At 39.3% G+C, this 25,067-nt stretch overlaps 1 protein-coding gene and 1 long non-coding RNA gene across 6 annotated transcripts in view; one reads left to right on the forward strand and one right to left on the reverse strand.

Annotated features, from left to right (window-relative positions):
• Nucleotides 1-25,067, reverse strand: part of LOC112557458 — a 164,655-nt gene that overhangs the window by 129,148 nt on the left and 10,440 nt on the right. For all 5 annotated transcript variants that reach the window (XM_025227325.1, XM_025227328.1, XM_025227326.1 and 2 more), the window contains 12 exons: nt 24,450-24,932; nt 23,631-23,989; nt 18,378-18,713; nt 18,104-18,172; nt 17,445-17,503; nt 16,169-16,843; nt 11,878-12,071; nt 10,951-11,430; nt 10,289-10,656; nt 9,583-9,924; nt 7,095-7,169; nt 4,705-4,761 (listed from right to left, as the gene is read on the reverse strand). In XM_025227325.1, coding sequence (XP_025083110.1) covers nt 4,705-4,761; nt 7,095-7,169; nt 9,583-9,924; nt 10,289-10,656; nt 10,951-11,430; nt 11,878-12,071; nt 16,169-16,843; nt 17,445-17,503; nt 18,104-18,172; nt 18,378-18,713; nt 23,631-23,989; nt 24,450-24,932 — 3,497 coding nt within the window. The remainder of the gene's footprint in view (nt 1-4,704; nt 4,762-7,094; nt 7,170-9,582; nt 9,925-10,288; nt 10,657-10,950; nt 11,431-11,877; nt 12,072-16,168; nt 16,844-17,444; nt 17,504-18,103; nt 18,173-18,377; nt 18,714-23,630; nt 23,990-24,449; nt 24,933-25,067) is intronic.
• Nucleotides 5,498-9,576, forward strand: LOC112557473. The gene is made up of 3 exons (XR_003097956.1): nt 5,498-6,475; nt 6,843-6,889; nt 8,016-9,576. It is a non-coding gene; the product is annotated as an uncharacterized LOC112557473 (long non-coding RNA).

The raw sequence follows: 25,067 nt of genomic DNA on the forward strand, positions 1-25,067 counted from the left end.
CATATTATGAAAGCGAAGGCCATTAGATGTCGCCCAAAGGAGGCCTGGAGTATGACTTTATCAAGAAGTACGTACCCAGCAAGACAAATTTTCACTAAGGACATGATAACACCTTTGCCGAACAATATTTCCAAGTGCACAGTGGGAAGCGTGTTATCTGGTGACATGTCTATTGAAATGTGCACATGTAAGTTAGGAAAAAATGGTGCACCATGCAAACACCAGTTTGCAGTAGTTAGCCACTACTCACTGGAGGCTCAAAAATTTTTTGCCTAGAACAGATGAAAAAAAAATGATAGTCTCACATGATGTATCTTGCAACAGGCAAGCAGAATGTGCCATTCACATGGTTTGCACCACTAACGTGGAAGTGGGCAGACACAGGATCTGGAAGATTGCCTTGAGGAAATATCTGATGCAGAAAAAGAAAATGAACCTACGCAATCATTTGACTCACTTCCTCTTCACAATGATTCTGCAGACGAATTTGAAAACCCTGTATTACCTGATGAAGGAAACACACTGAAAAGGAGGCAATCATTTGACTCACATCCTCTTCATAATGATTCTGCAGATGAATTTTGATAACTCTGTAACATCTGAAGAGTTGAAACAACACTAAAAATGAGGTTCCACAACTTTGTAGCTTCCGTGGAGAAACAGTTGAATGAAAATACCAATGAATATGCACCAGCAGTAGATGGCTTTTGTATCGAAGTGGGAGAGAATTAAAAAGACACAAGGTCGTGTTTCAGCCCTGCAGACACTTTTGGTAAAGACCATCAATGCATGCCATTTTCAGGTCATAAAGAGAGGTGGTATTAAAGTCCAACCAACAGCCGTCAGCCGCAGACAAATGCCTCTTGGGGTCGGCGATGTTTTACAATCAGGCAGACCACCAAAAAAAACATGAACACTGAGAACAAAGATTGAAGCGTTCAAACAGTGAAGATGGGAACATGCATATGATGCCCAAGCGGCGGCCTCAGCGAGCTCCCCACACTTAAGCAAATGTGTCCTACAAAACGAGAACATTGGAAAAAACCACACATCCAAATGGTGCTCTAGAGATTCTGGAAACATGACACACACATCGTCAGAATCAGCTTTTGATATCCCCTTCACACACACATACACACTTTCTCTCTCACACTCACACTGAAAAATAATGAAGCAGCAGCCCAACTAAGTGAGTTTTTCTAATATTCCTCAGCATCCATTGCCCCTTTCCTTATTAGCTCAGTTTAACCACCTTTGAAAATGGTTTGTTTCCTGATGCAATGGTCTGAAGCTACCATGCAAGCTTTACATAATAAGGGTGATACTAAATGTATATTTATTTTCCTAAAAACTTCTTGTATATGGACCTTACCCGAGCCTTCAGATTGAGAAAACTGTAGAGGTATTTCTCTGTTTAAGCATCTGTAGTGAAATTGACATTTCTATACTTAACAAAAGAATCACTGAATAGATTGAGCAACACAGTATCTCTGGGTGAAGAACAAGTAGGCTTTAAGAGGGATCAGCACAATAGATCATATACTTTGGTGGCACGTATTTAGAAGCAGCTAGTAAATCATGAAAGCTCTATGTACCTTTCATTGACTTCCAGAGAGCTTTCGATTCAGTGATTAGAGAAAACTCTGGACCGTATTACAGAAAAATGGTATACCTGGCAAAATGGTAAAGCTATCAAAAGTATGTTAAGGACAGAGTAAGGTTGGCGGGGACCTGACTTTATGTTATAACTGCCCAAAAGGATTAAAACAGGGTAATCTGCATCCCTGTCCTATTCTCTGCATTTCTCAATGATTTAACACATTAAATTAGACAAAAGCTTACATGGCTATATTGTGATGATTTTTCTGTACAAATATGGGATTTTGTTTCATATGGAATAGTCAAGGGCTCTGTGTTCCAGTTCATGGCATGTTATTCTGTTCTATAGCGTCTATAGAATAGTTTTGATGACACTGAGGAGTCTTGCATGCCAACAGATTGACCTCTACTCTTCACACTTGGAAGCCTACATTTCAAAGGCATTAAGAAGCATGAGTAAGATCTGCATGATTGAAACAGTTTAATAAGTAATGGTTACACTTCGGCCTAGAGTTTTCATAATCTTAATGGGCCCTATTTTTCTCTAATCATTAAAGTCATGTATAATATATTAACACTTAGCACTGTTATAGAAATCCAAGCCCTGGACATTTGAATATTAAAACTAAGTTTATCCTCCTCGCTGCTCACTCATAACTAATTGAGTACCCTGAAATTCAGGTAAAGATGTTTAGCCATCATGCTTTCAATCAATCCTCCGGGTTGCCTTATGTAATAATTTCACCTGTTTTGGTGACCAATGAAAGTGGAAAATAATATCAGGTCAGGACATAGCATGGAACTCTTGTAAATCCTAATATTGTTTCTTGTGTGTATGTTGCTATTATTATTCAGATGTGGTTTCCAGTATAACATTTAGACTGCTGAAGGAAAAAAACAGTAGTTACTATCAAACGCTATGGCAAAACAACTTGCTCAAAATAATAGGGAACACAAATACCGAAACACAACATGATACTGGATTGAAGAATATAACAGAAATGGACTCACTTGCTAGAGGCTTTACCACAAGATATGCACCAAATGGAATGAGCATGTATTTGTCAGTATAGTCAACCTGAATTTGTTTATGATTATGCTTAATGTTAGTAAAATATACAAAGAATGTTAAGAATTGTCTTTTGCCAGTCCTGATATTTTAAGTTTACATGCTAGTTTATGATTTACGTTGTCCATTTTTATGAACATTTTACTAGCAAGAAAATTATGTTTATATCAAGTCTTAATTTGTTCATTTTTACACAGAATGTTTTTTAATGTAACATTTTATTTCTATAACATCATAACATTGCAAGTCAGAGAAGTTGAAGTTAATACAATCTTATGTCAGATGAACAAGTTGCATAAAGAGCTTCCTTCATTCACCATGTTTCATGGATTATACAAGTGGGCATAAGCATATATAATCAAAATTTCTGGAGTAATTACATAGAATGTTAATGATACTAATGTTGTACTGGTAGAATTTAACAGAACTGATTAGTGTTATGTCAAGAAGCCAATTTGGAATGCAGAAAAGCCATTTCTGTGTGCTTTTAGCTAGACTGTTGTCTTTTGCGAATTTGCTATTATGAGCTCAGGTTAGTGTGGGCTTTAAAATTCTCAGTTTAAAAATATTTCACTTTTTATTGCTAAGAAATTATTTTTATAACTTACATAGAGGAGTACCACTTGTTCTGTGTAGACAGAACCAGTGGTCACCGCAAAACAAAAAAATAAAACTTGGACATCAGTTGTTTATTGCGTTTGTGAGTCTCTGTTTAAGAAGTTTATCATGATGCTGCAAGTTCTGCAAGAATATAGTAGAAATGCTTGAACAATATAGACTACAAAAAAGCTGTTTCTTTTGAAAAGATTCAAAAACAAAATAGCTTTTGGCAGCCATTAACTGTTGCATTGTTCATCCAAACAGGTGATTATTGACCATACTAGAACTTGAGAACCTGCCAGACTTCTTCTGGGGGGGAGGTGGGGGTGGAGAGAAACCGATCTTAACATGCACGTTGAAGTACATATTGTTATTTTAATATTTCCTATGCGGGATGGAATGTTATTTAACAGCACACACAGTTATCATAAACTCTGAAGTACATGGGTTAACAGATGAAGAACAAGAACTGATTGCTCATGTTAAGTGTGTTGAAAAAGAATCATCAGTGTATGGTATGGAAATCAACACAGAAAATTCAAAGTTGATGACCCAGCAACAGAAAGCGGAGTCAAGGGAGAAAGCAGACAGTCTCAAATATTGGGGTTCACAAGTCTCACTTGAGATAAGAGGATCTTTTGCCGTCATTTTTCTTTGTTTTGGTAGATGGTTACAGTTATAGTACCCTACAACGTAAATGATTTAAAAATAAAATCATCGACGATGTTTATCGCTAACTACGACAATCTAACAAACCGATGAATATTGGCATCTTCCGTAAAATTTATTAGCCTGCGTGTTTCATACACAGCTACACCCCAGTGAATGTGCAATTTCACCTTTATTGAAGCGTAGCAGTCGCTCGTCAGACTCTTTTATGAACAGACAACCCAAAACAGTGCGATATGTGTATGTGCAAAGCTGTATTGGGTTAGAGAGTAAGTCACGTGAGCTAGCGGCCAATCCGAAGGCTCGGATGAGGTCGCTATACAACAATTCTTCGGGAAAAGCAAATTCGCCCCCGGGACAGACGACCTCTCCGGGCCCCTTGTACTTGTAATCGTAAATTATTTTCCCAGTATATAATGTATGTTTACAATTCGAATCTCAATATCTACACTCAAACTCAACTTCTGCATGTGTAATGCTAGGGTGTTCTGTCCTTAGACCTTTCTTTAAAAGAAAAAGAAAAGGAGAAGAAAAAAAAATCCACTGACCAAGGCCGGGCCCCCTTGACAGCCGCGGGCCCGGGTACACCAGACCCCCCTGTCCCCCCCTCTCGTCAGGCCTGTTGACATATCTTTCAAAAAATCTACAACTTGCTAAAAATCTTTTTTCAGAGAGATGAGTTTGCTTGTTTCACTGTGCTAGGTAACTGAAGATTTCATTTTCTTCGCATCCTTAGCTAGCGAAACAGTGCACTGCAGACTACTTACAATTTCGAATACGTTGAAAAAAGCTGCCTGCTGTGGACGTACTCTCGACAAAAGTGTCTGAAAGATTGATAAGGTAGGAAATCAGAATAAATCTGTTATTTACAAACAACCCTCATTTTAAAGCACATAAATCTACTTAAAAACCTTTGGATATAATTATTTCTCTCATCTGCTCCATCGGGTTTTGCAGATTATTATCCTAGCGAGACAAGTTGCTGGAATTGTTTACGTTATGGATTAAAAATGACACGGACCAGAAGGATGAGTTCTAGATAGTTATTATCACAGGGAAATTATAAAGAAGTGCTGAAATATATTGCACCGCCGGACGTTTCGGAGCCGGACGTTTTGCCGACCGGACGTTTCGCCGCCGGACGTTTCGGCGCGGGGCACTTCATTTCGGCATTTCACGCGGGACATTTAGCCGAAGTCAAGTGTGTGACGCCCCTTAGCTCACACATTTCTCTCGCCTTTGTATCAATGTATCAGTGAAGTCTCTCTCACTATCTCTCCTCATGTGAACCGTTAACTCACACATTTCTCTCGCCATTGTATCAATGTTTTTTCTCAAAGCTGTTGCGCATAATCTGTGACAATCAAAGTGAACTGTCTGTGAAGTCTGTGTGTAAAATTTGTTTGAAATAAAGAATTATTGTGTAATCTAGTAGTTACTTTCATTCTTTGAGAAGTAAGTAAGCTCTCTCTCTCTCTCTCTCTGACATAATGCGGCGAAACGTCCGGCGGCGAAACGCCGGTCGGCAAAACGTCCGGCTCCGAAACGTCCGTCGGTGAAACGTCCGTCGGCGAAACGTCCGCACACGATCCATAATATAGTAGTATTGCCAAGTCTGATCTTTACGAATAAATCATCATAATAATCTTTTAAACATGTCATAATGCTGTTTTATCGGTGTTATTGTTTTTCGTTATAAACCAGCCTGGATCAAGGGCAGAACAAATTGGTCAAGTCAAATATGTTAATTAAGCCGTGTGCGGACGTTTTGCCGACCGGACGTTTCGCCGCATTATGTCAGAGAGAGAGAGAGCTTACTTACTTCTCAAAGAATGAAAGTCTTTGAGTCTTGAACTACGATTTGGCTTTCACCTGTATGAACTCATTGGTTTGTTTTCCGCAGTACACACGCGTTGGCAGAGTTTTCACGTATTTACTTTTGGGAAAGCATATTACACTAACTTTTCTTCCAAGATCTCTAAATTTACTTTTGCGACAAATTATACCTACTCCTATGTATGTGTTAGGAACAGGGGATTGTTGCCCCTGTCTTTTGTTTGTCAGAGATTATCGCCCTTACCAGTCATCATATGAGTGTTTTTGCTGCGTCGTGGTTTTGCGTCAGAACCCGACGTCATTTTATGACGTAGTTTTAGATTGTGGGGAGAGTGAAAATTTTTGGAAGAAGCAGACGACGGGAGACGAGATATAGAAAGGACAGGCGTGAAAGTGGTCTGACTGTACGTGTGGATACAGGGACCGGCAATAAGTAAATTAGTTGCTTGCCGAGTCAAGGAACTACGAAGGGACTCATTGGGAGTGTGGAATCCCAACGTAACCGCCGGAGAGGTGATGAGAAGCGGACTGAGAAGATTTTTGGAGAGAGAGAGAGGACGGACGGAAAACTGAGGAGCTGTCTGACTGTACGTGTGGATACAGAGACGGTTGGGAGAAAGGACGAGTAGCGGACAGAGTGTATGGATTGTCCGCTTTGGGGAACTTGTGTATGTGCAATTCAAGGAAGATTTCATTTTGGGTGTGAGTAACTAAGACTAACGATTTATTCAAAACATACGACAGTTTGAAATTACAGGTCGCTGTGTGGAAGACCTACGGACTTTGTATATATTTAGTTAATGTTGATTGATATAAAGTTATGTTGCCCACGACAAATCTATGTGATTTGTGAGTGAAAGAACACGCAAGGGGTCGCGTGCGTGTAGAGTGAAAGTGTGATCTAAAACCGCGTCCCTGACAGTATGATGGTTTTTCTTGATAGCCCCCATGGTGGGGGATAGGGTCTGACATTGTGTGTACATGTTGGAAGTGTGTTCACCTCACTTTAAACTTCATGCATATAATAGTTCTTGTATGGTTGATTTGTACCTCTCCATATAATTGACAGATCTAGCTTGAGGTGGAAGTGTGCAGAGATACGAAGCGACTAATTGGGTACGTGGAAGATGGAAGTAGGGTAAGATATTGCCAGCAAATTACCCCTTGAAAAGAGTCCAGTTCATCCATTCTCCCCACTTTGTAACAAAGTATTACGTCAGATTTTTACTTATCAACTCCAAATGTATAAATAAAAGTGTATTGAAATCTACTGCATTTATAGCACCGAAACTGACTTCAAGGCATAACATGGATACTATACCAGGGTCAGGAATGTCTTCATGTAATCTGTCACGTTGAGTTTCTCGTGTGGGAACGCTCAGCGGATGTTGTGAATCTGAAAGCATAAACGAAAAATATTTTCTCCTTGCTGTCAGCATCAGTATCCCGAAAAGTGATAAAAATAAATCATTATATCGGCTACTTTTATTAGATGTTTCATTAACAATATTAAAATTTATAGATTTTTAAAAATAAACTCACGCAACTAAGAGACTGATAAAGGCTATCATATCAAGTATAAGAATGACACAAGTTTTGGGGAGGAATAAAAATCAACCGTCTAGCTTTTCTCTAGCTTCTTTACCACTCGACAACTGGCATCTAGAAAATGTGTAAGTAGTGAAAGTTTGTATAACCTCACAATATTAGCTTGAGAGTCGTCTCAGACCTCAGTTGTACATTATGATAAATTAAGAGAACTTCGGAAACAGATATATATTTTTTAAGGAGTGAAAAGGAAGGACAATTAAGCAAATATGTGTTGCCCCGGAAAAAATTGAGAGCGCTGTCGGCTCCAAACTTTTATCTGTGCATAAACAGCATAACCATCTCGTGCAGCATGCATGACAGACCACTTACATTTTAACCCTGTAACTGAATTTTCTCTATTTATAAAACGAGAACCGTTTATTTCAACATGTTTAAATTGCTTGACTTGACTTTTAAAATTTAGTGGTGGTCTAATCGTGGATGAAATGGATTTTCAAATACCAGCAAAAATCGTAGCGTAAATTATTTATCGTCTATCGTTAATCACCTGTGGGGTCCGCATAGACCCCAGGTATACATGCCACACACGAATGAATTCCAAGAAATAAACATCGCGTCATCCAAATTTTTCTCCTCGTCTTCCTTGTGAGTGCCTGATCTAATAGTTTTTCTTATCTCTGTCTCGAACCAGGGTTAAAGAGCTGTGTTGGACATGATCTCTGGGTTGGAAAATGGTGGAAGGAGCGTAACGAGTGACAACGTCTTCACCAGCCTTGGGTAGGGAGAGAAACTTCTTGCTAAGAAGCTTACCTTGGCGGGGACCATTCGTAAAACCTGAAAAGAAATTCCACGTGCTCTTACAGAAACACAGAAACAAAAGGAAAGCAAAGAAATACTACACTCTGCTTTTCATTATTATGGATGTTGTGTTTTTATTGTCCAAGGAAAGGGAAGGTAGTAGATACTTTTAGCACTTCTCGTGATGTTGCCAACACCACGGTAGAGAAAAAGCCTCAGCTGATTTTAGACTACAAGATAAAGGTGGCTTCGACACAATGGACTGATTTCCTGCTACACCACGAAAAAAAAGAAGTAGATGGTCTATAGTAATCTTCTACAACATGGTGGATATCGGCGCCTTGAATGCCTACATTGGCTGGACTTTCCTAAACTCCGATCGAGTTGCAACTTGGCAAAAGTCACAAACGGCGAATCATTCTGATGAAACTGGGTGAGGAACCTTTTGAACTAGGAAAATCTCAATAAGGAGAGTGTTCCGGAGAGAACGTGGCACAATTATACACGATCGAGCTCCATCACGTTCCCAGCTTTCAACAGGAGCATGGAATACAACTCCACTGCTAAGTGGTAGCATTGTTGCTTTTTTTAAACCCAACATCGAATGACAAGAAAATGAGAGACACTTTCGGTTGTTATGGGAGATTTTCCTGTAGAGTTCATACACAGCTTGTATGTGACTTATCAGCTCGGCAGTTATCAGATTTTTTTCAGCCTGATTAATCTTGACTTTTGTGACAACAGAATGTAGGCCTAATCAAAACAATTAGTTCTGACCAAATCATGCGATACAAACTCTTCGTATCCTTTTGTAACCTTAAGGTAGCAATTCTGCAACATTTTGTTAATTAGTGTCGAGATTTGTTCTAATTGTGTTATTGCCTTTACTTTATTATTGAGTATTTTATCCTAAGAAACATTTTTTTTCTTTGTTTGCAAGAAGTAGAATACATTTTATGCCCGTTCATGTGATGAGTTAATTCCGGTCAACATTGTATTTCATTGTTGTCTTCTTCGTCGTAAAGGTATTAAGAATAACTAGAATTTTATCGTCCTCCTTTTTTCAGAAAAGAAGGGGATCTATATAGATATACAATACCTAAGAAAAAACCCCGATGATAATAGATTATTTACAGCAAAGGCTAATTAACAATATTTTCATCTCTAATCTCCATTTTTCGGAGTTTGACACCTGTTGGTACTTAATACCAAAATACCAAATACTTAAATATTTCTAATATATTTTGCGCTGGTATGTTGTTCGCAGTTTTAGTGTTATCGTTGTCAAAATAAACAAATATCTTGGTTTGGGGCACATAACCGTTTATTTGCTATTGCTTAAATAGAAATTTCTCTACAATCCTGACATAGCTCTATCTCAGTTTAGTGTTATACATATTTCCATCCCTTTAAACCTTTTTCTTTTCAAAACGTTTCACCACTCAAAAAAAAAAGAGAACCTCTGAAGTTGATATACACCAGCTGCGACGTGCACCGGGATATGGCAAGACGTCCTGCATCTTCAAGCTCATCAACGATGACGACAACTACTTTTCTTTCAAGACCACGAACATCTTCATCATCTGCAACTACTACCTCGTCTTCACGCGCCGTGACGATGTCCTCGAGGTTATCCCTGCTCATGTACCGGACAGGGATACCCGCCTTTCTCAGTCCTGTCTCCAGGTCCATGAAGTACCTGACATGAATACTGGGCAGTACTAGCACGTCTCTGTACTGCAGGCGCACAGATGTTGTGTCGCTTCTGGTGGAAGCAATAGCAGTGGATGTGGTAATATTTCCTGCAAATATTCAGTTTCCTGTTTTAAATACCCCTGATATTAAAACAATCAGTAGTGTTAGCAATGATATTGACTCGCACCACTCAATTAAGGCAATAAAACCATTTGACAGTTTAACGCACTTCTTTTTAAATTAAATATTATTAAATGTGATATATATATATAGTATATAATATTTATCACATTTTTTTTATATTCAGACATACACTTTTTGACAAGCGTATGAAACTGCAAAAGCTTACAGAATGCTTTAGCATGCAAGTGGCGTATGGACTGCGGAGGAAGAAAACTACTTCAAAAAACAAGTTGAAATTAGTCTTTTTTTAATCTTGATAAAATGAAGACTGGAAATAACGAAACGTACCCTGACCTGGAACACCAGCAAGAACGTGCATTAGGATCTTTGCCACGTGCTCACCGCACGTAACACAACGGTTGATACGTCGCGTGCTCCTGTGACTGCCAGTGTGTCTTGGTAGGGGGAATTGCTGGACTGATGGGCCACATGGACTCTTATATTCCCCACGAAGGCTGTACGTCCTTGAATCATGGCCTGCGACAGTCCGTATACGTTCAAGTTCCATCTTCACAGTCTCCGGAAAGCGGATGGGTCTGGTTAAAGATTGAACCTGCCAGCTCGACTGTACAGACTCGGGATAATAGCTTGCCGCCCAGAAATGAAGATGTGGAACTCGTGTCAGCAACTTGTCATGGAACGTTTGGAGGTTGGACCTGGCAAAATATTTAAAGAGAGATAAATAAAGACTTATACTTACTAAATCCGCGTATGAATTTTTGTATGTCGATGTGTGTATTTTCTAATTTTTGAGTCTAATTATTGTGATGTTGATTTAAAATTATAATAAATGAAGTTTAAAAATGCTTCATAAAATAAAGTCTGAAAGAACTGAACAATTATCTTTGGCCTTCTCATAAATGCCAACGATGGCTGCTTTTACTACTTTCACTTCTGGACATTCCATAGTAGTGATGCGACAACTCTGACTTCTACATTGCACTCATTACCTGACTGAAGAGTCCATTTCATCGGCGATGACGTGCAGCACTCCTCCAGTCGCCGCTTGCGATAGGTCATCCACAGCATTCTCGACATCACTATCTGTTCTAAACCTATACTCCAGAAGGTGAAGCTGTCCAGATGTCCCAGAGGGCGCCAGTTGTGTCTCTATAGTCTGCTGCAGCAGGTAGTACATCCTGTAGCACGCTGCACAGCTGTCCGAGGTGCAGACCAAGAAGACATCGCTTCCACACCTCAGCCATTCTGTGGCCTTTAGCTGCAACACGACGGTTTTACCTGTACCAGGCCCTCCAGCCAACATGACCCTTGGAGATGTCATGGTCAGCAGGTGAACTTGCTCCGGTAACAATGTAATAACAGCATAAAAACACTGTGTCGTGGAGGGCGAAGGTTGATTCAAGATTTTAAGGCACAGGCGAGGAGGTGATATGCATGGAATGGTCACCGTTACCGCGGGACCGCAAAACCTAAAACATTTAATATAATAGAAATAATATGAAAACGGACATAACAAAATTGAAAGCTACGTGATAATTAACTAGCACTGATGTTTTCTAATAAGAACGATACCTGTGGGACATCATATGACTGGGGAAAATTTGATTTTCTGACTTTGAGGATCAGCAAAGGACAAAAGGCGCATATTCTAGCACAATGGAGAAGACACTAAACGAGAGCTTCCTAATTCGCAGAAAGTGGTCAGTTCCATTCTCGTAAAACGACGAACAATGACCTAGTTTAGCCATGCTACACGACACAACACAACATAACTATCGCTGAAAGATTAAACTTAACGGTTTGCCTTTTTCAGATATCAGTAGATGTAGGCGACATAAACCTAACCTGTAAATTTCAACTTCTAAAACCCATCTGTTAATTAATTATCCGCTGCGATTCACACTTTTAAAAATTACCTGGCCACCAGCGTCTCGTATTCCTCAAAAGTCATTTCGGTCTCAGATCCAAACCTAACCACACATCGCAACCACCATTCCGAAAGTCTTGTAACAACATCCTGCCGTGCACCGTACAGATACAACCGCTCAGAGCAGAGACAAAGACCAATGACACTGACGAGGTCTGCTGCTTCCAGACACCGACACAGATCCTGTAAGACAACCACATGCTGCATAAGCATCGCATGAATATAAACTGTTATTAACGATGACAGTTAAAAAGAGTAACATTCTCTTACAACATTCTCTTTCAGAATTTTTTCGAAACATCCACGCTTGATAAAGGACAATGAAGAGTCTGTTGTAAAAGTAGGAATGTAACCCGTTTTTCACAAATATTGTTAATATAAATCTTAACTCTTTGCTCAGGTAAGTTAGTGAGTACACAGGAATAAACATATAGAAGGTGCTCGTCACCTCCACTGTAGTCAATAAAAACATTATAGTTCTTCACTCGGTTAGTAAAGGTGGTGATTGTCATTGTAAATAAAAACAGTAAATTATATTCTTTTCTAATGTTAACTTAAGCTTTCATAATGTTCATTATTATACAATTTTTACCACACATGTTCTTCATATTACTAATTAGCGCTCAGAACATAACTCACCAACCCCATATTCCAGCTTGTCTAGGTGACAACGTACTGGGTACTTATCATCATCATCATCATCATCATCATCATCATCATCATCATCATCATCATCATCATCATCATCATCATCATCATCATCATCATCATCATCATCATCTCACAAGTTTGCTATTATTCACTTTGAAAAAGCATTCGACTCTGTCTCTCGAAAATTACTTTGGCCAATCTTTACCAAACTACACACATGTATCCAAAATATGTACAAATCGGTTAAAGCCCGATTGAGATGTGGAGGCGATTTCACGAATTACATTGAGTGCACAAAGGGAGTTAAGCAAGGAGATGTGTGCAGCCCTATACTTTTCTCGCTTTTTATTAATGAGCTAGCTTTAGAAATTATGAATAATGGAAAACATGGGGCAACCTTTACACATGAATTTATGGAAATATTCATTCTTTTATTTGCAGATGATATTGTATTGATGTCCGAAACTATAGTAGGACTACAACACCAGCTAAATACTTTATATAACGCATCAGTACGACTGGGCCTAAATGTTAATCTAAATAAGAGTAATATTGTTGTTTTTAGAAAAGGGGGATTTTTAGCAGCGAGTGAAAGGTGGCTCTAGGGAGGTATGCAAATAAATGTGGTAAATACATATAAGTATTTAGGCCTTTACTTCTCCACAAGATTAAGTTTTTCCCGTGCGTCTGAAGACCTAACTGCTAAGGCCAAGAAAGCAGTATTCTTCATCATTAATACATTATACAAAATAGGAAACCATTCTGTTAATGTTTTTACCAGACTATTTGACATGCAAGTTAAACCAGTCTTATGTTATGCAGCCGAAGTTTGGGGCCTTCATGGAAATGTCTGTATAGAAATTGAAAAATTTCACACATATGCTATGAAAAGATTTCTGGGTGTGGGTACACGCACTCCTAACATGATGATATACGGTGATTTTGGCAGATATCCACTTTTCGTTAGCATATACATAAGCTGTGTCAGATATTGGATAAAATTAACAAGGATGGAGCAACAAAGACTCCCATGGAGAGCTTACAAAATGTTAGAACGATTAGACAATAATGGAAAGCAAAACTGGGTATCTGAGATAAGGTTACTTCTTTTTAGATATTGTTTTGGACATGTTTGGTTAAATCAAGGAGTGGAATAAGTAAGTAATTTTATAAAATGTTTTAAACAAAGATTGATTGATTGTCACTGGCAAGAATGGGATTATATAATCAATAGCAGTGAAAGGTATAGTTTCTATAAGTCTATTAAATCTGTGACTCACAGACAGATGTATTTGAGTTTAGATGTTAATAGTTTCATCAGAAATGCATTAGTGAGAATTCGATTTGGTATTTCAGATATAATGACACATACTTTAAGATATTCTGTCAATAATGTAAGTAAAATATGCCATATGTGTCAAATTGATGAAGAGGAGGAGTTTCATTTGATACTATGTTGTCCATGCCTCAAAGATCTGAGAAAAAATTTCATTCCGACAATGTACTACACTAGACCAAATAATTCCAAACTGCAGATGCTTATGTCAACAAGTAATGAAACAATACTGTCCAATCTTGCCAAGTTTTTATATTTAGCGGCAAAGAAAATAGATGCTATTCTACGCTAATAACACTCTGTATGTATTGTGACATGTTGCATGACAATCCTTTTGAATGGGCCCAAAGGCCTAACAAATAAACTATTCGTATTCGTATTCGTATTATTCACTGACAATGTGCATACTTTTGTTGTGAAATTGTATATCGGCTTAAAATAGTTCTTTGATGGATCTAAATTTATAGATGAACTATGACCGTAGCATTATTCTCAATTTCATCCACGTACCCAGTTATCACGGAAACAAGAAACTGATTTGTAACTTTGTCTTTACACTTATCGAATGATTTACCAAGGTGTCTCGACATCAGTAAAAAAAAATTAGTATAAATGAATTATCTTAATTGTCGCGTGTCAGCGATTGTGCTGTCATCCTTGTATGCCTCCCATACTGAGCTGGCCCATCGTTAGGTGTTTTCTTCACGCTTTTGTCCCCTCTTTGTCTTACGTCTTGCGCGCGCGCGCACAGCTTCTTGATGCGTCATTTTACTTTTTCCTTTTTTGACGTCATGGGTAGTCGTCATCAAGTAACAGACGGTGCTGGACCGTGGCCATGACAGTGAGAGTTTTTCATTTTGTATCGACCGATCTGCCACAAGCCTTTTTGGGTGAGTAGGGATCCATTCTGTCGGGTTCCGCACCATTCTAGTCTGTAAGGGGCCCTTGGGTGGCGGTGGAAGTGCAAGTGAGAGAATCCTTTTATGTTCAAAGCCATAGTCCGATGTTTAATTGCAAGATTTGTACTTTGTTAGGTTAACGTTCGTGATCGCCGGGTCGCGACGCTTGTAGCGCGTACTCGTTTCACGTTGTATGGATTTGTGTAAGATCAACATTAGATTTTTGACGAATCTTATGACTAGTCCGATGGTCAGATATATGTGTCGGTGTGAAAATATTGTTTTAGAAATTGAGCAGTTTCGGGACACGCCTGTTGATTGTAAGAATTGTTTTATCTACAGGCTTATTTTTTGTTCTTCTTCACTCTTCCACCTGTTGTTGTTTTTCGCTCTTCGTTCGTGTCACCGTGTCTTCACATCCTTTGTTCGCGTTGCTGTCCGTCATCGTGTCGAGCGTCCACCCTGCACCATCATCATCATCTCGTCGGCGAGTGAACTCGCGACTCTGCTGCATCAGTGTGCGGAAAGGCTTTCGACTGAACACCTAGAGCAGGAATCTTCGAGCAGAAGCTTTCGTGGCCAGTGGCCGGCCCACGTCATCGCATCTGGACGAGAAGACAGAGGGGTGGGGGTACGTCTTTAGAGCGGCAAGCAAGGCCAGAGGGCGGGCTGCCGTCTGTGGACATCTTCAACGGACTTATAAACTGTCACCCTGCAGTGCGTGCGGGTGATGTATTGTATAGACGGTGACTGATATTAGCCTGTGCACAGGGCAGCTGATTTGTCTTATTTTAATGTATCTATTTTTTGTTTGTTGGATTGTTCGTGCTGATCTATATTTGTTCATGTGAGAGTGTGGAATGTTTGATTTTTGATTCCTATCAGTATTATTTTTGTGGCTAATAAATTAGTTTTGTTTGTAACGTGAATTTTGTCTTTGACATTTCTGTGTATGGTCTGCGCTCATTTGAAGTTCGACTGGCTTCGTCGCGGTCACGCGACATTAATAATTTTGCAAAGGTTTATTGCATTAATTAATTTATGCATGCAGGTAAACATTATGCATATAAAATAAAGATAATATTTGAATTCAGATTTTTCTTCAAAATCTGTAAATTGTTCAGATAAAAGTACAATTTCATCTTAAATTTTACAGGTGAATTAAATTCGAATGATACGACTAAAAAAGGTGGAATTTAAGACTTAATGCAACAGTGTCCGGGGGTATGGATTCATGCCAGTGTGGAATTTCATGACCGCGCACATTTCTGAATGTTAAAGATGTCACATGTACTGACCCCCTACGATGAAAAGTAAGAAACCATTAGTAAACTCTTTTAAGTTAATCCTACGAGCATATAAAATGATTTTAGAAATGAACATTTCAATGTTACCTCAGTCAGTATCGGATCCTCAGCAAGTGCCTGTTGTATCTGATGACCTGTAAGGTTCGGGAAAGCAATTGTCTTTGTGATGCGTAGGCCTGGGACGATGTCTGACACCAGGTGTGACAACACGGCCTCCGCCCTGTCCACCTGTAATATGGCCTCTTTGAGTTTACTTCGTATCTTGCTGTCTACATCTTGTTGTGACATGCCACTCTTAGATGAGTTATCGCCAAATGCCTTCACCTCGCAGACGACAAGACCGTAACGACGGTGAATGATGAGCAGGTCAAAGTCACCTTCCTCCCAGTTCCTTGGTGGAGCAGGAGGGACACTGTGGGATGGAGGTAAATAGTCAGCTGCTGCTGAGTAACAAGGTTCGCCAGACTTTTGTCCAAAGTACATCTGACTCAGTACAAACATTACCTCGTCCATTGTATTTGATATTTTCTTCAGACAGAGCAGCACCCGCTGTAAGGCTGAGTCGTTGTCCCAAGGAGGACATTGCTTAGAAGTACGGGAGGCATAATGTTCTTTTCTCCGAGAGGTCAAAGCAAAGTCCTGTATGTTGTGCACGAGATCTGCACGTGCAGGATGCCAGAAATAAGTGAGGTGGAGGAGATCAGGAAAAGACTCTTTAACCCACTGTATCCATAAATCTCCGCTCTCTTCAAATTTGAATTCCTGCACATGATTTTGAGAAGTATATAATTAACAAAAGTATTTATATGTAATTTTTCCTTAAAAGGTATTTCTTGGTTGTCTACGATAATAGTTATTTTAAAAATTGACTTTAACCTTTAGTATACCAAGCCTAGGTCGGCAACGTTGCTTACCAAGCTAGGGTATTCGTAGGACCCCCTGTTTTATTATTATGTCATGAAAGGCTAGTAATAGGGACAATGGTCGCCCTGGGTCGACAGCAGGCTTGAGCTGGACGAAAGGAGTGGGAATGCTTTTTTCCCCTGGCATGAACTGAGTCTGGTGTCTCGGCCTCTTACTTAATAGGGGCCACCATCATCGCTTCAGGAGTACGTCCGTGAAAGACGGTACCCTTAGCCCTTGAGAACAGCCTTTGCTTTCGTTACCACCGGCTGAACACCTGTGCTGAATGAGGGAGCCAGACAGGTGTCGCGACAGTGGGAGGTTGATGTATCGTAACCCGAGGACTGCCTGTATAGCCATGTGAAATTCTATATTCATTATGTTTCATGATGATGAAAATGTATAAAGATTATACAAAACTATATCCTGTATACGCCACAACGACACTGTCACCTCATACCTTTGCTGTCTGGTAAGTGTTTATGTGAGACACAGGCTTATTCTCCGGTACAAAATGTCCTGAACAAACAACCAAGAGTCTCATGAATATCACAGGAGGCATTTGACATAGAGATATTTATAAACATAAGCTTGTAATATTTTGAGACTTAAATGTTTTAGCATTAACGTTATTTGTTGATATTTGTTGCTAGGGAAACCTAGATTTGACCACAACATGAAGTCACTGACCACTTGAGATCAAATATCATGACAGTATAAAGGACCGACATGGTAAAGATGTCAAGTTTTAAAAAGATAAACACACAGAGTTTTATGTCAGCTTGATTATTTGCGCGAGGGAAGTCCGTCGACATGGAAATGTAAATGGACAAGTCTCGCTATGCGATGGGAGTCAGAATACTAGGGAGCAGTTTGATTTTCCGGTACTAGGGATGATGTAGTTTAGGTAAGTCGCAGCTTTCCGACGAAAGAACATAATCCAAAGTAGACATCCCCGACGCACGGTGATGGTAGCAAAGGGAAGAATTTAGTTAACCGTGAGCAAAATTTACTTATCTGCCACGAGGGTAGAAGAGACCAGGTCTAGGTTACTGTCAGCATCACTTTTCAATTATTTCACCACGCGATCCATATTTTCAGCATGAAAATAAAATTTACTTTCTGCACATTTCCAGTCTGTATCATTGTTCCTCCTTCCTTCCACAATGGGCCACGGTTCAGGTAGATCTGTAGTATATGAAAACACTAAGATTAGAAGAGTTTTCATTTTGGACACATACATAGTATGGAAATCCATTATCATTTAAACAGCAATATCTAGGCAAATATAAAATGGAAAAAAATCGCTTATGCGGATATACAACGCTACATCCAAATGCTCTTTTTTAAACCCTTACAGTTTTATCCCTAATGCTAAAACAAAAAGTCTGACCTGTGTGGGAGATGAACACCAGTTGTGACGTGCAGTGGAACGCACCAACATATCTGTCAAGTTGTGTCTCTCCAACGACGACTACTACTTTTCTTTCAAGACCTTGAAGATCATCTGTGGATACCATCCACACCTCGTCTCTATTGGATGCCACCATGTCCTCGGTGATACGTCTCATGTCCTGCACTGGAATACCCGCATTTTCCAGTGCCTTCTCCAGATCAATCTCTTGGTCGTCTCTGTCTTCCACTATTAGCACGTCTCTGTATCGCAGGCTCAGAGATGTAGTATCCCTTTTGGTGGATATGATAGTTGTCATGGACGTGGTGGTGTTTTCTGCCGGTATTCAAATAAAACTTTTAAAAATATTCATGTATTATTCGTATATTTATTAGCAGTTATTAACGATGAAGTAGACCTGCATTATTTATGAAGCCTTGTTAACCCTTTAAAGACCTACCCCATGGTTCATATTTTTTGATTAGTTATCGATAGGTATAGGTGATAAAACTAAGCTATGAATGTCAGCCACTAGTTAATTATCAGGTAACAAAATACATGATTCGACGAACGAGCGCCGCGAAATGTACTCCGTAATGCTGCTACACAGTCACAACATTGTCAGCAATAAACAGAGATAACGAAAGTAACGAAGATAACGGATTATTCGAACTCTGAAAGTCTGCATTTATCGTGCTGTACCGACAGTGTTTTCAAAAATGTTTAATTACTACTCTTTAGAATGTGAGGTTGTTTTAAACAAATATGATATATAGTTGACACCCCTCGAAAAACATCCTGTGACGTAAAACTGGTTAAACCACCCGCTTGTCACCGCTGAAGTGAGAGGGTCACGGTTGGATGACGGTTACATAATGACTCTGACAGTGCTTGCCCATCGTTGGTCTACATTTGTCCTTGTAAGAAAACAAGAGAAGATGCTTTCTTGGTCAATCTATCCGATCCAAACAATAACATCTTTGTAAAACTGGACAAAAGGCGTGCTCGTTTACCATATATTTTGCATTAATAATATAGTAAAATAAAAATATCTTCTTTCAATGTTAATACAGACATGATGTACAGTGGCGACTCCTAATGTCATCCAACACGATAGATGTGATATGAGAGACTAGCTGTGTGTACCGAGAGCCAGGGGATGCCAAGATAACAAGATAAGACAATGTGTGTGCGCGTGTCTGTGTGCCTACGAAACACATACGTTCACAGTCACGCACTATAAATTATTCAATCAAAACAGCTTCAGTGAAATTTTTCAACGTGCAAGGACCCCGCTAAAAATAACAAAGTGAAAATGTTTTTTGAACAGACAAGTGTTGTATTTTTAAAAACTTTTAATACAATTTATCTAATGGAGATTTTACGAAAGTGAATTCCAAACTTTGAGGCGAGTTCTAATAATGTTGGGAACATTTATCGTTAATGTGTTGGTTCTTAGGATGTAAAGATCACAGAAAGAGTCTGTCGTAATATTGGAGATACGGTACAGGGAAATTATTGTGACAAACAGTTACACTTCAGCAACAGTTTGTACTTACTAAGTGTTTGTACGGGCAGCCAGTGCAAAATATTTACCATAGCTGAATAATAATCATAATTTTTAGACAGACAACATAAAACTGACTGTTGCTCAGTAGGCGGTGATGCGCTAAGGTCTCATGAAGAAGAACTGCAAACTTCTCTGTGTAAAATTTATTAAGCGCTTTAAGCAGTTGACATGAGATACATGGTTGGAAGTGAGTCCTGTTAGTCAGTGCCACTCACATTGCTGTATATATTACGGCCAAAACCTGAAGTTCGGCTAGTTCTCGAGCTGGTCGGCTGTTCTGCACTTTGGCCTACAGGTGTGGTCACAGCCGATGTACTTGAAATGACCAGTGTGTATGCTACTTTCACACAGACCATTTCACAAAGAAGCGCAAAATCCCTCTCTGGCCAAAATTTGATGTGCTTATTTATCCCTATACCAGATGTTGACAGATGTCACTGTGATAATGTTATTGCAGTTGTCATGATCGTCAAGAGCGATTTCTACAAGCGAGAAACAGAACATGGTGTCCTCAAACAACTGTACCCCAGAAGTGAACTTTCCATTCTGCACGAGACACTGCTGACACTGGAATCTGTAGGCATTGAAGAAAAATCCTACCAACAGTCGCCTCTTCACAATCACCGACCGGCAGCCAAGGCTGCACTCAATGCAACTGTACTGTTAGCAACAAGTCGCTGCAGATGTAGAAATAACAAACTGTTGTGTAATTCAAAATGAGCTAAAAGTTCATCAAAAGTTTTATTGTGACTTTGGCCGATCGCCCCATGCCATTTCGCAAACTAGACAGCCAAATCCCTAAATCAAGAAAAGATGGGACGTTGGCGATCAGTTTAGAGCAACACTGTGATTTCCCGTTTAGACAAACACTCTCCTCTTTGGCCGTAACAAGGAGTATGATATAAAATACTTTATATGTTACTGTAATAATGTGTCTTTTAACATCCAGAGCTTAGACATCCAGAGTCAGTCGTTAAGCTACCATTTTACAGCATTTGGTAACTTCTATTCCGTCGTTAGATTTCTGTAATGCGCATAAAGCTGACAAGTGTAGTCTACTTAACATAAACTTGAACTATTTTAAATAATATTAAGTACACTAGCTGTTTGTAATAACAAGCGCCATCAATGACTTGCGTTTGATGAGTTAACGTTTCATCAGTAACATGTCATTCATTCTTAAAACAGTTCTCTTGAATACTACTGATGTCAGATCTATTATTCAGCCCATTCATAAGAAGGGAGATTACTCAGATCCAAACAATTATCATGGAATATCTCTAAATGATATTAGTAGTAAGATGTACAGCTACATTACGAATAACAGGTTAAAAAATGGGCAGAATTAAATGATATAGTGGGGGAGAACCAGGCTGGCTTTAAGAAAGATCGTTCTACGGTTGACCATATTTTTACATTATTTGCCATCATCCAGAAACAATTTGCTATGAATCGTAAATTTTATGTAGCATTTATTGATTTTGAAAAAGCATTTGACTCTGTCTCTCGAAAATTACTCTGGCCAATCCTTACCAAACATGGTATACATGGTAAACTACACACATGCATCCAAAATATGTACAAATCGGTTAAAGCCCGTGTGAGATGTGGAGGCGATTTCACGAATTACATTGAGTGGACAAAGTAATTAAGCAAGGAAATGTGTGCAGCCCTATACTTTTCTCGCTTTTTATTAATGAGCTAGCTTTAGAAATTATGAATAATGGAAAACATGGGGCAACCTTTACACATGAATTTATGGAAATATTCATTCTTTTATTTGCAGATGATTGTCGCGTGTCGCATGCTGACTCAGCCTGTTGAGTCAATGAAGTTTGACGTAATTTGTTTTGGTGACGTTTTTTTTTTTTGGAACGACGAGGGAGAGAGATGGAGAACCATCATGGAGGAAGTTTCAACTGTGTAATGATTATCGTACCGTGAAGGGAAATTTGACTGTGATTACCGTCGAAGAGACGGAGACTCGTTAGTGACTACCGTTGAAAGAACGGTGGTGGCTGGTACCGCTGAAGTTTTAACTGTGTAATGATTATCGTACCGTGAAGGGAAGTTTGACTGTGATTACCGTCGAAGAGACGGAGACTTGTTAGTGACTACCGTTGAAGGAACGGTGGTGGCTGTGCCGCTGAGGAAGCCTGACCTAGGTTGTTGCGGGAACGGAACTGTCGGGAGTTGTGGGTAAGGTCGGTTGGCGTCCGGTTGGGAGGCGTTTGTGTTTTTTGTTTTTTGGGGGGTTCGTTTTTTTATTTTGTTTTCATTAAATATATATTTGTAGCGTCGTTTCGTGTGCGTGTTGGTTTGTTCGGCGCTGGGAGCGGCTGGATACGTCGCTACACGCGACAATGATATTGTATTGATGTCCGAAACTATAGTAGGACTACAACACCAGCTAAATACTTTATATAACGCATCAGTACGACTGGGCCTAAATGTTAATCTAAATAAGAGTAATATTGTTGTTTTTAGAAAAGGGGGATTTTTAGCAGCGAGTGAAAGGTGGCTCTAGGGAGGTATGCAAATAAATGTGGTAAATACATATAAGTATTTAGGCCTTTACTTCTCCACAAGATTAAGTTTTTCCCGTGCGTCTGAAGACCTAACTGCTAAGGCCAAGAAAGCAGTATTCTGCATCATTAATACATTATACAAAATAGGAAACCATTCTGTTAATGTTTTTACCAGACTATTTGACATGCAAGTTAAACCATGTCTTATGTTATGCAGCCGAAGTTTGGGGCCTTCATAGAAAATGTCTGTATAGAAATTGAAAATTTCACACATATGCTATGAAAAGATTCTGGGTGTGGGTACACGCACTCCTAACATGATGATATACGGTGATTTTGGCAGATATCCACTTTTCGTTAGCATATACATAAGCTGTGTCAGATATTGGATAAAATTAACAAGGATGGAGCAACAAAGACTCCCATGGAGAGCTTACAAAATGTGTTAGAACGATTAGACAATAATGGAAAGCAAAACTGGGTATCTGAGATAAGGTTACTTCTTTTTAGATATTGTTTTGGACATGTTTGGTTAAATCAAGGATGGAATAAGTAAGTAATTTTATAAAATGTTTTAAACAAAGATTGATTGATTGTCACTGGCAAGAATGGGATTATATAATCAATAGCAGTGAAAGGTATAGTTTCTATAAGTCTATTAAATCTGTGACTCACAGACAGATGTATTTGAGTTTAGATGTTAATAGTTTCATCAGAAATGCATTAGTGAGAATTCGATTTGGTATTTCAGATATAATGACACATACTTTAAGATATTCTGTCAATAATATAAGTAAAATATGCCATATGTGTCAAATTGATGAAGAGGATGAGTTTCATTTGATACTATGTTGTCCATGCCTCAAAGATCTGAGAAAAAATTTCATTCCGACAATGTACTACACTAGACCAAATAATTCCAAACTGCAGATGCTTATGTCAACAAGTAATGAAACAATACTGTCCAATCTTGCCAAGTTTTTATATTTAGCGGCAAAGAAAATTAGCTATTCTACGCTAATAACACTCTGTATGTATTGTGACATGTTGCATGACAATCCTTTTGAATGGGCCCAAAGGCCTAACAAATAAACTATTCGTATTCGTATTCGTATACTGATGTCAGAAGTAACGTTGAATACAACATTTACTTACCTGAAGCACCAGCAAGCAGACCCTGTAGGAACCTGACCACAAGCTTACTGCACGTAACACAGCCGCCGATAAATCTTCTGTGATTATGTTTTGGGAGAAGGAACCACTGGACTGGTGTGCCAGGTGTACTGTCGTGCTGCCCACGTGGACTGTATGGCTTGAAAATACCCGGATGAAACTCTGCAAATTCCATCTCCACAGACTTTGTAAATCGGATGGGTCTGGTTAAATGCTGCACTTGCCAGTCGGACGGTGCAAACTCGAGGTTATTGTGGTCATAATCTGTAGCCCAACAATGGACATCCGGAACTGTTGCCAACAACTTGTCAAGGAAACGTTCGATGTTGTGCCATTTGCACCTGACAGGTAATTTAGAAGAAAAGGAAGAAACATTTTAGAATACCTGCTAGGAGTCAAAATGAATGTGTACATCTTTGTATGAGGTGGTAGACTGACGAGAATTATTTTGCTTCAAAAAGGAAAACATATATATATATAGTATTCATGAAAATTTGGGGCCTACAGCTGTTTGCATTACGTAGTCGAGGGGGCTGTGGAGTTTGTGCTTCACGTAACACCAGTAACTACAGCTGCATCTCCAGCAAAGTAGCTGGCCCTCTACAACAAGTACTACCAAGTAGGGAAAAAGCAGACTGCCTTCAGAGGAAATCCGAATCCAGGGCAGACCAGACAGTCGAACAGTAATCTAACTCGTTCATGCAATAATCTTTGTATTTCTCATCTCAAGACATTTTACAACAATAGAATTATCTCCATATTTCTGATTTCTTATTACCTGCTGCTCATGTCACTGATTACCTGACAGAAGGCGAGACTAGTGCATCTACGATGACGTACAACGGTCTTCCCTTCGCCGCTAGTGACAAGTCAGTCAAAGCTTCCTCGATATCACCATCATTATAGAAGTCATATTTTAGAAGATAAAGGTGGCCTGATTTCACAGTCTTTGCCAGTTGTGTTTTTATGGTCTGTTGCAGCAAGCAATACGTGATCAAGCATCCTGCACCTCCCCGTCTCTGGGTGCTGACCATGAAGACGTCACGTCCACATCGCAGCCATTCTGTAGCCTTCAGCTGCAGCACCAGACTTTTACCTGTACCAGGAGGTCCAGTCAAAAGGACCCTGGGAGTCGCTGTGTTCAGCAGATGAACTTGCTCAGGGAACAATGTAATAACAGCATGACACAGGCTCGTGGACGATGAAGGTTGCTCCAAGGTTTTGAGTGACAGGCGTGGGGGTGACAGGCATGGAACAGTCACTGTTACCGCCGATCCGCAGAATCTAGTAAATGCAGTGAAACAATCTAAAAATATAGTACAAACTAGTAAAACACAAAATAATGTATCAATATTCGGATTAACAAAAAATAATATTTCCAATTTGACATAATTTCCATTGGGTTGAATAGTTGAGGGG

This window comes from Pomacea canaliculata, linkage group LG2, assembly GCF_003073045.1.
Source record: "Pomacea canaliculata isolate SZHN2017 linkage group LG2, ASM307304v1, whole genome shotgun sequence".
In the NCBI taxonomy this organism is placed as follows: domain Eukaryota; kingdom Metazoa; phylum Mollusca; class Gastropoda; order Architaenioglossa; family Ampullariidae; genus Pomacea; species Pomacea canaliculata.